Source organism: Ambystoma mexicanum, chromosome 5q, assembly GCF_040938575.1.
Source record: "Ambystoma mexicanum isolate Mex_15411 chromosome 5q, UKY_AmexF1_1, whole genome shotgun sequence".
Lineage (NCBI taxonomy): Eukaryota > Metazoa > Chordata > Amphibia > Caudata > Ambystomatidae > Ambystoma > Ambystoma mexicanum.
This window is the reverse complement of record NC_090933.1, coordinates 1,011,426,913-1,011,439,263: the sequence shown is the minus strand read 5'-3', so window position 1 is coordinate 1,011,439,263 and position 12,351 is coordinate 1,011,426,913. Positions and strand designations below refer to the sequence as shown.

The following is a 12,351-nucleotide window of genomic DNA, read 5'->3' as shown; positions in this document are numbered from 1 at the left end:
AACACATTCAGACATTAACTGACACACACACACACACACACACACATTATCCGGGCAATGTAGATTTTAGAACAACAAAAGGTTTAGTCATGTGCATTGCAAATGATTAGTAATATGAAAATTATAGATTGCTATTGTCTTACAACTCCCCACATAACTGATTCAAAGGATGGATGCTACATCGTCAGGTGTAGTTGCATTTTAAATGATGTATGTCAAATAATCAACATTGCTTTAATATAATGTGTTTGCATTCATTTTCAGCACCTTGTGGCAGTCGCTCTACCGGTTCTGAAGGCACAGTTCTTTCTCCCAACTATCCTAAAAACTACAGTGTAGGACACAACTGTGTTTACTCGATAGCAGTTCCCAAAGAGTTTGGTAAGTAGTAATCAAGTCATACATGTTAATATTTTAAAAGTCATTTATAGTCAGTGAACTGGATGAAGGTAGAAATCAAATGTCTCTGGTAAGGAACTGGATGTCATGGTGGAATGGGTCAGAATAATTAGTTCTTATTTTACTGTCCCACCTATGGAGCTATACAACAAACACGCACATTTTTTTTTTGTAATGTACTAGGATGCTGAGTAAAAATGCCAACACACAAACATATACACATTAGGAATGAGTAGATGAAAGCAACAGTGATAAGTGATAGCCTTCAAACGTGTTAAGATGTGAACGATTTACCCTATACAACTTGCCCCAATTGATCATATCAGCTCATTAAATTAGTGGGAGAAATGTTAGAATTCAGCTTCTACATTGCATTATTAGAATGTTAGTCTTAACGAACCACATGGAGACATTTACTGAGTGATACTTTTCCAATATGAGAAGTATGTCTGTTATTGTATTCTTTTGGATCTGCACAAAAATGTTTGGAATTTCAAACCAAATGAAGTGAAAGAGAAACCTTTGAAATTATTTAAAGTGAAAAACATATGTTTAGGTACCAAAAGTGTCATCATGGGAACAAAGAGATACCTGGGTTAATTTTACCAATGTTAACAAATATCACAAACGTTTTTTCCAAATGCTTTTTTAAAAATAATTTGAATTGCAATGGAAACATGTGTTAAAGTATAATCTTTATCATAGTTGCAATGCATGGGCGTGCTGCAAAGCGCCTCTCTTTTTTTTTAGTATGAAACTGTGTAGGGCTCAAAGTCCTACTTAAGCTAACCAAACCCAAAATCTAATAATTATATATAAAAAGGAAAGTTATAAGCCATAGTTAAGAGAAAGACTTTCAACCTAAAAAAGTAGAATATACTATTATAAATGAACAAAGACAGCACCTCTTGTCAGTGCATAGATTTAGTGCACTCTTTGTAAATGTTAATACATAACTAAATACATCAAACACCGCTGAATGAATAACTCATTGTGACATAATATAAGAAGCAATACCAAAATCAATAAACATAGTACTGAAACAAAGGGTACATCACATTGAACAATGGCATTAGAAGATGAATCAGAGATGATGTTTAACATTTTTAAATATTCCATAACAGCATACACTGAGGTATGGAACTGATACACACATTATCTGACCAGCTAGCTGTACACCATACTGTCAAGCTGGTATGGTTCCAGGAGGAGGGTTTGCCTCTCAGGTGAAGTGGCAAATATATGTTCTAAAAGTGTTGTTGTTGGAGCTGTGTTCCTGCAATACCCACCATCTGATGGCTAGAACTGTAAAAAATATATGTTGTTAGGTAGTACTTCCGCATCTGCTCTCAATTCTGCTGTTACAAGGGGCACAATGTATGCATGTGTATCTTCTGATTTGCCTGTCTATTTTAGTACTATTCAAATAGGGGAGCTAGTGACTTTTTGGTATCCAGCCTGGTTTTCATACCTAGTCCTGGAACATCTTAGTTGTTTGCTTTCTGGTGTTGAGTTGCACTGTGGCTCTCTACCATGTGGGTACCTCAGAGTGCCTCATGCAATGCCCCCATGCTTTACATTCCTATATATGGGATTACGTAGCTTTTATAACTTTTTAGCAACACTACAACTGTTCCAGCATAGAGACAGAGCATGATGGTCCTGAGAAGTTAATCCTGTTTGATGTTCAGCACTTGTAGTTTGGGATCCCATTTTACTGTAGGAATTAAACTCTGGCTCCATTGAGACATATGTTCTTTTATTTGTTATATATAAATGCATGTATGCATGGTACTTAAAACATGCACACTTATCTAGGAAGCAACATAGTACTGTACAAGAGATAGTGTATACACATTGGACTTCAAAGGGAAACGTGGCTTGAATGTGCATATGATTGAGCATTAGAGAAATGTAGATTTCCATTTGAATGGTGTTCCAAAATGGTGGCGTTTAACAGGAAGACATGCTGTTTCTTGTATTTTGACTTTTTTTTTTTTTAGTCCCTCAATGTTGTGGCTTTTGGAATTGCACCTGACACTCAAGATGGCACAGCAGTGCCTAAGTTGCCAAAGCATTATACGCAAGCTTCCTTAAAAGATAATGTGGGCTGGTAATTGGTTGCCATTGTATGTCCATCAGGCTGGGAGGACGTGTTCAAATTATTTGAGGATCACAATTAGTCTGACCGTGATGTAAGGCTGTGAGTATTGTGAGGGCTGTGGAGGGTTTTCTAATTTCTATATCTAATTATGTAAAGTAAAAAGGACCAAATATGAATTTCATTATTTCTTCTCAAAGAAAAGTGTGCAAGAGAATATTACCCACAGATACTATATGAGATAAGCGAGTATCAGTGAAACAATATGTTTTTTGGAAACTGCCAGATCCTAACTAGCTTCCTAAATTGAACAAGTTCATCAGTTGATCATATGGCCAGTAGGAAAATATTTCCTACATCATATGAAAACATTCTGTCATCTATCCTGGCTCTCTCATATCTATGCATGTTGAGTTAATTGCTGGTTAATGCTTTCACAACATGAGTGGGTTTAAACAATGTTTCTTGAGGGGCTAACATAATTCTGGATATGTGTCTGTTCCCCCATCAAATGGTGATGGAACCAGTGATGTTAAAGCTCTCCTAAACTCAAATTGTTGTCGGAAAGATTTTGCTTTGTGCAAACCATGTGGGATTTTATGATGATGTGACATTTGACAGAAAGGTTGAATTCAATGATGATACCTAGTAACTTGTTCATTGAGACTTTTTGTTTTTTTTAGTGAATCCATTGAGGCTCACATTTACTCACCATGAGTGGATGGACGTAACACTGGCTGAATTGCAGGGAGGATGTACTCACTTTTGGTCGGTTGAGCTTTAGATATGTGTTTGACATCCTAAATTGAATGAATGTAAGAGAGGTTTCCAGCTCTGAGATGGTTTTGATGTGGATGATCTTCAAGTATAACTGTTTTTTATCTGCCTAGTGATGCACATTGAATCTCATTGTGGAGGCCTTCTAGAGACTCCTTGTAGAGATTAAGGAAGAATAGTGACAGCCGGTAGTATTGAGTGATGTCTCATGTTACTGGATCTTGAATTGATTAGAACATTCCCATCTGGATAAAATGATATCTGTCTGGCAGTTGGGTGGTTAATGCGGAAGGTTGGAAGTGTCTTATACCTTTCCTGTATGAGAAGAGTTGTGTAATGAACAGTCTTGGAAGCTATGGAGAGACAGAACAGGTCAAGTAGACATGGGTCCCATTTATCCATGATGTGCAACACAAATACCATGACATGAATGGTTGCTGTCTGGTTTTGAATTAAGACTGGCAGTGATGTGGTAGTGTACACTGGCCTTTTAGTTTTTGGTATTGTAAGACAATATTACTTTCACAATTAACGTTTCCAAAATAAGGTGAAGGTTTGTAATTGGTTGGGTCTAGATTTGCTCTATTGAGAAACATGCATATTATGCCTGCTTTGATGGTGGAGATGATAGCCACATAAAGGTTCATTGCTGATGTGCAGGAGGGACTGGAACACTTTTGGATGATGGTAGAGGGGAGGTCATCAAGCTCATATGTGTTTTTTCTAAGGAATATAAAAGGAGTGTTTGACAGCAAAGATGAGCTGAATTGTCGTAATTTCAAAACAGTCCATCAGAGACTTGTGGAAAGGGCATTGTCGTGATTTCCAAAATTGTACACGCAAATAACGTACTTTTGCCTCACTTTTTTACACTTATTACACATAGGGAAGGATTGGTGGCTGAAGAGGATTGCAACTGCCAAATGAATTGCCTGAACATGGGTTCTGCTTTTGATTGCTGCCACTGTTAATGCTGACATTTAATACGAGGATGTTGCCACTTTTATTAGCCACTTTAATTAACCACTATTGCTGTTTAAATATAATATGACCCTTGTGCTGCTTTATTTAGGGTGTGCCCAAAACTAAAGAGGTGTTTTTGCGTATTGCAAGATCAGATTGTAATTCTTTTCTGAATTTGTTTTTTACGTATCTTAACATGTGTCTAGTGCCATTTGCAAGAAATCACATCACAATATTTATGTTAAATAATAGCCTAGATATTTCTCTAAAATCAAAATGTTTTGTGATTAAAATGTAACCCTCAGAGAATAACGGAGCGAAAAACCTGTCTATCCCTGAGAAGTCCCCCTACTTGCCACCTCTACCAATCTATCTAATTCCCTTCAAAAAGTACTATAATTCTGAGATCACCACATATTCTGCTAAAATCCATTCATAAAAGAATTACTATAATGTGCTAGACTTTATCATGAAAGTCATGTGTTATGTTAATACATGTACTTGTTCATTATATACTTGTTCTTTACTATTTGTGTCATATTTGAATGTATTGCATTGCTGAGCAATGGATAGATTAACAAAGAGTTTGTAAAATGTATTTTATGCATTTATTGTTAATTTATTGGGTATTTATATTGCGCCTATACAATAAACGGAGTTTCAAGGTGCAACAAGACAAAAGAGTGGGGTGGGCAGGGATGAAGAATAACAAAAAAAGCTCCTACTATGTCTTGTGTCATTTGGATTGTGCAAGTGCAGTAGCAAGAAGTGCAGAGGATCGGGGTGATGGGGAAGTGCTGGTCAGAGTGGAATGCGCTAATGTGAAGGAGGGAAAGCAGGTCGCAATGGAAAGCACGCAAGTGCTTCAGGGGGAGGTGAAATGGGGGATGAAGGCTCCTATGTTATGTGAGTGTGAAGTGGAGGTCAGGTAGACAAGTGCCAAAGGAATACAGAAAGCGCAGGGGAAAGAAGGTCCCCATGGTAAGTCCCCAAGCGCAGGGGAAGGGAGTGCAGTAGGGCAAGTGCAGGTTAGGGGAGTCATCAGAGACTAGGGTGCTGGGGTAAACTGGGCAAGGAGGGCCTGGAACCCTGAAAGAATCCGAAGGAACCAAGGAGGTTCTGTATGCATATGTGTAGTTCTGGTTGCAACTCACAACTGTAAAATAATATGAACAAAGAGATCCAAGATAATCATTAGCAATGTACAACTGTCAGAATATCAGTGTAATTTACAGTCTAAAAAAGGTGACACTTATGGCCTTTTCTCAGTGGTCTTAGATCTCACAATTGGACTCCACTCTAAGCTTGTCGAATGTAAAAGAAAAGCAAGGTAACGCTAATTAGGAACAGATCCACAAAGAACAACATTTTAGCATAAAATACACCTATATGTTATAATACATTAATCTAGAAAACAGGTATTTCAAAGAAGTAAGATGTACATCTTAAACAATCAGTGTAATGTACATCTGATTCACAATAACACATTTTGCTTACAACCAGAATTAGTAAATTGACTTTGAGCACCTTGCCCTATGGTCCCCTTAACATTCAAAAATAAAAAAAACAATAAAAAGGTATATCATTTGTTTGCATACTACAGATTTGTTTACCACCACATTGCACTTACAAGGCAACAGGTTCAATATGTTTGTGTATTCAATTATTCACTTTCAGAAATTGCATAAAAGCATAACACATAGAATGAACATCGACATTGCGTGAATACACGTAAAGTTACACCTTGTTGATGGGTACATATTTCCCAATTCTGACACCTCTACACATACTCCCAGCTCTCCAAAACAACCAATGAGCATGCCCAGTTTGGCTGCGAGTCAGTTATGTATGCTCCATTACACAAATGTGTGCACCTTGACCCAAAAGGTATGCTTATTTAAAAGTCAGATTATTTCCTTAAAGTTCCTTTGTGAATTCAAATTAACTCAATGACAAAGATGCCGAACTTAACCAGAAAACAATGTTAATTGGCTTTTTAGTGCCTAACTGTGATTGTGTTGAGTCAATGAAAACCTTTTGAGCATGTTAATTATTATGTAACTTTTTAACCGAAAACTATATTATCACTTTTTTGAATGCCTTGAGATTCATTTTCTCTGTTACTTTAACTGTGAATTGTCTCCTTTTTGTATTCATTGTATTTATTTGAAGTAATTTCTCACAGGTTCGAGTTTTGCTATATTATGCAATGTCTGTGTTGTTGTTTAAATAGTTTTATTTTGTGAAAAGCCCCGAAAACACATACAGTCACAGAATAGCAATTCCCAAAATATACCAATGTATCTAAAAAAATATATTAAAGTACAAAAATACATGAAACAACATTTAATTTTCACCAAAACTATATCAATTCATACAGGATTAAATTGTCTATCTCCCAGCAAGTGTATGTAGAACTAACCTGCATGACCTGATTAGTAACAAATCATCTATAATTCACAACAGACAGCCATTTGCCTACATCCTGATCCCCATGAAAGTAAACAGACTTCAAAGTGGAATACTCAATAATCTAACAGCTCCTAGTTGGCTACATGCTTCCTTTTATTTGATTTGATTTTTATATTTGTACTGCACAGATCCATATTAACCAAGCAAAGAATTGCATCTGGGTGCTGGCGGCATAGTAATGCAAGTAGAAAAAAAACATATAGTCAGACAAACAACTATACAAAGAGAAAGTTCTTCAGCTTGTTTTCCAAATTCACAGAGGGATTTTGGAGGATCATGGGGCAACGAGTTCCAAGCTGGAGGGCCTGCACAAGAAAAGTGTCTATCACCCCACGAGACAAATTTTGATGGTGGAAACCCCAAAGGATGTTGTCCTGAGGATAGAAGACAATGGTCTGGACGTTAGACGACAATCTTTGAGGAAAGATATGTGGGGCCAGACCCTTGAATACATTTTAATATTAGGCAGTGGGTCTTAAACATGACCCTCTGCCGTACTCGTAGCCAGTGGTGATTCCTTTGAAACTGAGGGATAGCCAAGCATCTAGGCACTGAACAGACAAGCCTAAAGGCTACATTCTGAGCAACCTGCAAACACTGTATTTGGCCCTTTGGAATTTTCATGAGCAAAGCATTGAAATAGTCTAACCGAGAGTTGACTAATGGACTGACTACCATTGAGTGATCATTATCTGAGGAAGGCGGTAGCAAATGTATCAACCATTAAAGATGGACATAGACAGCTTTGACGATTTTGCTTACCTGCAAATTGCAGTTTAAATGTGCCTGCCAAATACACCCAAGGTTTTTTTTTATTTTTTACCTTAGATGAAAATGATGTTGGGACCTCGAAAAGGGCTGGGCAATAGACACACTGTGAGATGCTATCCAGTTTTTTCTTAGACTCAAATGTCATGATCTCAGTTTCCTGCTTCAGGGTTTTCTGGTAATTTTTATAGGGGCAAAAATATTAGTTATTTTGTACACAAGACATAAAGGTCCTTAACCGAAACCTCCAAGGTTTTACCAAACATGTTGAGATCCCCTACAAAGAAAGAACATCTTTATTCAGATAGCAGAAGTTCAAAGTCTCTCATGTAGTCCTCATTTTATAATTCTCAATCAAAGTAATAAGCAAAGATATTTTCATCGAAGCATAGGCTAGATATTAAAGGCAGAAATGACAGGTATGTTGTTTTCTTATCTCCACAGAATGTACGTAGGCCATTTGTTTCATTCCACCATCTTCAAGTAAAAACAGCTACTGGAAAACATCTCCATTCAAACTTTAATAAATACCACATTGTATTGAAGTTCTCAATTATATGGCACATTTCAAATCCAAAGATAAGTTTTCTTTGTAGATCACATGATACAAAACCTGAAAAACTGCACAGTTAGTAATACCACACTTCAAACAATGAGGCCATTTTGGAAGGGAGCTTGTCCATGGTAGGGGTGCTTGCAAGTAACCCGATAACATCAGAGTCCAAATATAAGGCCATCTTCTGAATGCACTTGCATACTTTGAAATAGAATAACTTTCTTAGCCTGGAACACCTTTTAAAGTTTTTCGATAAGGGTTAAATGATTGATTGCTCAGAATATTCTAATAGTAAATAAATGTTTCATTTTGTCACATACATTATTCTATAGAAACACAACTTTAGTCAATTATGGAAGTTTGGGTAACTGGCAGGTAATGATTTATGCCTTACTTACATTCTATTTCCGGGAGTTCAAATTTCTGAAGCCCCCTATTACATACAGCACATTACAGTGAAGGTGCCAAGCTTGCACTTGGTATGTATAAAATTGGAACACATGACATCATAACATTGTAAAAAAGTGAGACTACTTTCCCCAAATGCCCAGTCCATTATCTATTCTCACTAATGTGTACTACTACGAAATCAAAACAAGTCCACTTTTTCCATTGAGATATCACTAGGATTTAGTGCCTCACCTGACCTTATTTTTAATCATCTTAAATAATTAGTTTTTGAGATAGTAATCTCCAGTACCATATTGCTGCATAAGCTATCAAAGGTGTTTAACCCTATATGTAGGCCCTTAGGTGTCTTACTAATCAGAAATGCATTGTGTGTCTATAGCTGAATACCAATCTGCTCCCGGCTGAGGAGGGTGAATCTTTAATAAGATTCTTCAGAATCTCAGCTAACTTATTGATGTATAATAAAAGAAATAACAGTGCAAGGTCACTACCTTGTCTGATTCCTTTTGAGACTATAATGGGCTCAGTTAATTCACCTCCCATCCCATAGCACAGTGTGCCATTATCTTTTTTTTTTTTTTTTAGTGTGCCATTATCTTAGCATAGGTTAACCATGCCAGAAAGCGAGACTGACAGAGATTGAAGAGAGGAACTGCATCAAAGGATGTACATGATTCAGAAAACAGCAATTATAAGAGTTGCTTAAATAATGCCTGATAATTCTGATGTAAGAGAAAATAAACGGTCTACAATCATTGTAGAAGGACCTTCCCTTTCAATGTGGCAATTGCATCTAACAAGGAAATAGGACAGTCATTTGCTACTTCATTTCTATTTCCCTTTTTATACACAGGTAGAATGTCCACCCCTTTGCAACTTCTTGAGAACAAACCCTATGATGTAATGACATTCAAGAGTTCATGTAAAACAGTACCCACACATTGGGTTTGGTTTGAGCGATGTCTACAGGTATTTTATTTGCAGCAGGGTTTTGTTTGAGTGTTGTGAGACAACAGCCAACTTTACTTCATATATTGTCAGGTTAATTGTTAGGATAATATCTGTTGGGAGGAGCCCTGAGCAAGTCAAGGTGTTGACCACATTATCATTTTTTTTATATAAATGAATGAAACGTTCTATTCACATCACATCCATGATGTGTTTTTCAGTGACACAAATCTTGTTATGAGTTTGCATGTTTTAAGGCTTCACACCTGTTGTTTTACATTTTGTAATTGTGTTGCTTGAAATTTCGGGATTTGTATACATTATGCAGGAACTTCATATTATTACAGTCTTCTTCTTTGATGAAGTTCAGCCAATGTAATAATTTACAATTGCAGTCTCTAGATTCACAATCAAACCACTAAGTCAAGTTATGGTTTCAATGTTTTCCTCGTTATGCATGAATTAGTAAAAAATGAAGTAGGCAAGGTCGAAACTTTAGCTCAAGTATCTACGCAGTTATCAAAGAGTCAGGACTAAAATATGAATTTAATACTGGGAGTAGCACATTGTATATCTTTGGCACCTAATTGCTCATTAATGAATACGTACATTTAACATGTCTTTACAGTTCTAGATGTTCTCATTCCTATGTGTCATAGCATAATAAGAACCTTCCTACAAGCAGGATATTTGGATAAGAGCAAACACAGTATCATAGTTGCTTTTGATTCTTTGAATCACCCTTAGGTTGTGTGTAATACAAACGGTGTTTGATTCAAAAGGTGGGCTGTGGTATACTGTCTCTAGGGAGCCAACCTTGTAATTCTCTTTAAATCTCCATAGTGTGTTTCTGTGCCAAAGACTTTACACACAATAATGTGGACAATTAAAATTGCGATGCAAACTTGGAATAGGTTTCATCTAACTCACTATACAGGTGCTTACATGATCTTAACCTTACAAACTGGCAATTCAGGTCACTGACATGTGCACATGTTTATCTTCACTTCTCAACCCCTAGTGCCTAAACCATTTAAATGTATTCATGTATCATATTTTCTTGCAAGTTGATTGCTTGCTCTACATGTCTCAGGTAGATATCCACATGTTCACTATCTAGGTGGCTGCCAGAATTGACCATTCATCTTATTATCATAGAAAGGTTGGCATTCAAATTGTAAGCTACCCAGATCAGTAATCCTCCACTGGGACATTCTCTTTTCCCCTTCTCATCCATCGTATTAAAGCTCAAAGAGCCCTGATGAAAGATACTGTGAAGGGCCCACATGTCCTGGAATCAAACATTGTTTCAGGATAATATTGATGAGTATTCAGGATGCTACTGAGCAATACTGATAATCCGATCTCCAGGGCTGGATGGCACTGACATTTTTAAAGAGGTCATGATATTCTGAGAAACGATGTAGGTCAATCTACATGCATACATTACCATGTACATTCATTGACATGCTCATCTGCTGGACCGTAGATAAGTCACTGTTTGCTTTAAAAAATAAAAAAAATAAACATACAGAACTGTAAACCTGAGCCATTAGGTTGGATACAAAGGTTAGAATGTATTATCAGGAAATGACACCAGCAGTTCACAGCCTTCCTTCAGGCCTGCCAGTAGTTCACAGCCCCTACCGGCAGACTCAGAGTGATAGTGGGGGTAACAATGTTACCGGCACATGATTTCTGGACCGGCTCACTCCTAATGAGGGCCTGCCTGTGTCTCTCAATGCACCCTATATTCCAACACAGCTCTACTTTTTCATGTCTTTTCCTTCCATAGAACATGGTTGAAGGGTCTGTGTTTTCCCTTTGCTCAAACTCTAACTTTGTAACTCCCTTTATTTCTCACTTTTGTCTCTCTTTCTATATTTTAATGATTCTTATTCCATATTGACTGTATGTATTACCATTTGATGAATTGTTGAATGTGCAACGCCATGACTACAAAGATGTTGCAGAAGGCAATCAGTTTGTTGAGAACAAGATTGCACACTATTCAGCTATTGCACATACAGTATCCGACTCTTTACGTCATTACCCTTGTGTCATGTTTCCTCTTTACACAATAACTGTGTATTGATTGGTTTCCTAATGTGGGCTGTCTTTTGAATGAAAAATTGGGTTCTCACCCTTCACCTTTTTTTTTTTTTTTGTAATAGGACCTGCCAGTGTTTCACACCTCCTTCTTTTCAAGATTAAATCCAGTGATGAACCTGCGTTTTGTTTAATGTTGTCATTCCTAGACCAGGGATCTAACAAGATAATCAATAGGCAGACGCTAAAGGTGAATGGGCCTATACAATCGCAATAGTCATATACCCAGTGAGGATAGTGACATATTAATCAAGGAGGGGGAGTTATGTGAATAGAAACTGAGTGTGCAGCTTCTAGTGCTCAGAAGGTGAACCGGCAGGGCATTTCACAGAGTGGATTGTAGTGATGTTTTTTACTTGGAGTTCCAGTGGTGAGGGGCAAGAAAGGAGATGGAACAAAAGACAAAAGAGACAGTATGCACATTGTGATTTTTAACAGTGATGTACAGGAGGGGGTGAGAACGGCATGGGGAGTCCGTTTTGTCAAGGTAAGTGCATGTGGTGAACTCATGAATGGATAAGTAGACATTTTAAAATGGTGGATTTAGTGATGTTGAGTATTTTTTAATGTACGTTAAAGTAGTGAACCCTGAGTTTGCTATCAACATGGACCTTAGGTTTGCATGCCTTGGGGGATGAGGAGAGACGGTCTGGGAGAAATGAATTACATACATGAAATGCAGAGAGGGATGAATTGGTGTTTGGTGACTTTGATCATTGAGGAGTTTAGTATAAGGTAGATAAGTACACATCATTGGTTGATTGCTCAGTTGGGATCAGATCTACATGTCTAGAGGTAAGGAGTGAGAGCATGGAAGCAGAAGCAGATTAGAGTGTTGTCTACAAAA

The 12,351-nt window shown here is 37.2% G+C and overlaps 1 protein-coding gene across 5 annotated transcripts in view; it reads left to right on the top strand.

The window, feature by feature from the left end:
* CSMD3 (CUB and Sushi multiple domains 3) overlaps nt 1-12,351 on the top strand; it is a 3,270,409-nt gene that overhangs the window by 2,305,793 nt on the left and 952,265 nt on the right. For all 5 annotated transcript variants that reach the window (XM_069621531.1, XM_069621530.1, XM_069621528.1 and 2 more), the window contains one exon: nt 265-381. In XM_069621531.1, the coding sequence (XP_069477632.1) occupies nt 265-381 (117 nt within the window). The remainder of the gene's footprint in view (nt 1-264; nt 382-12,351) is intronic.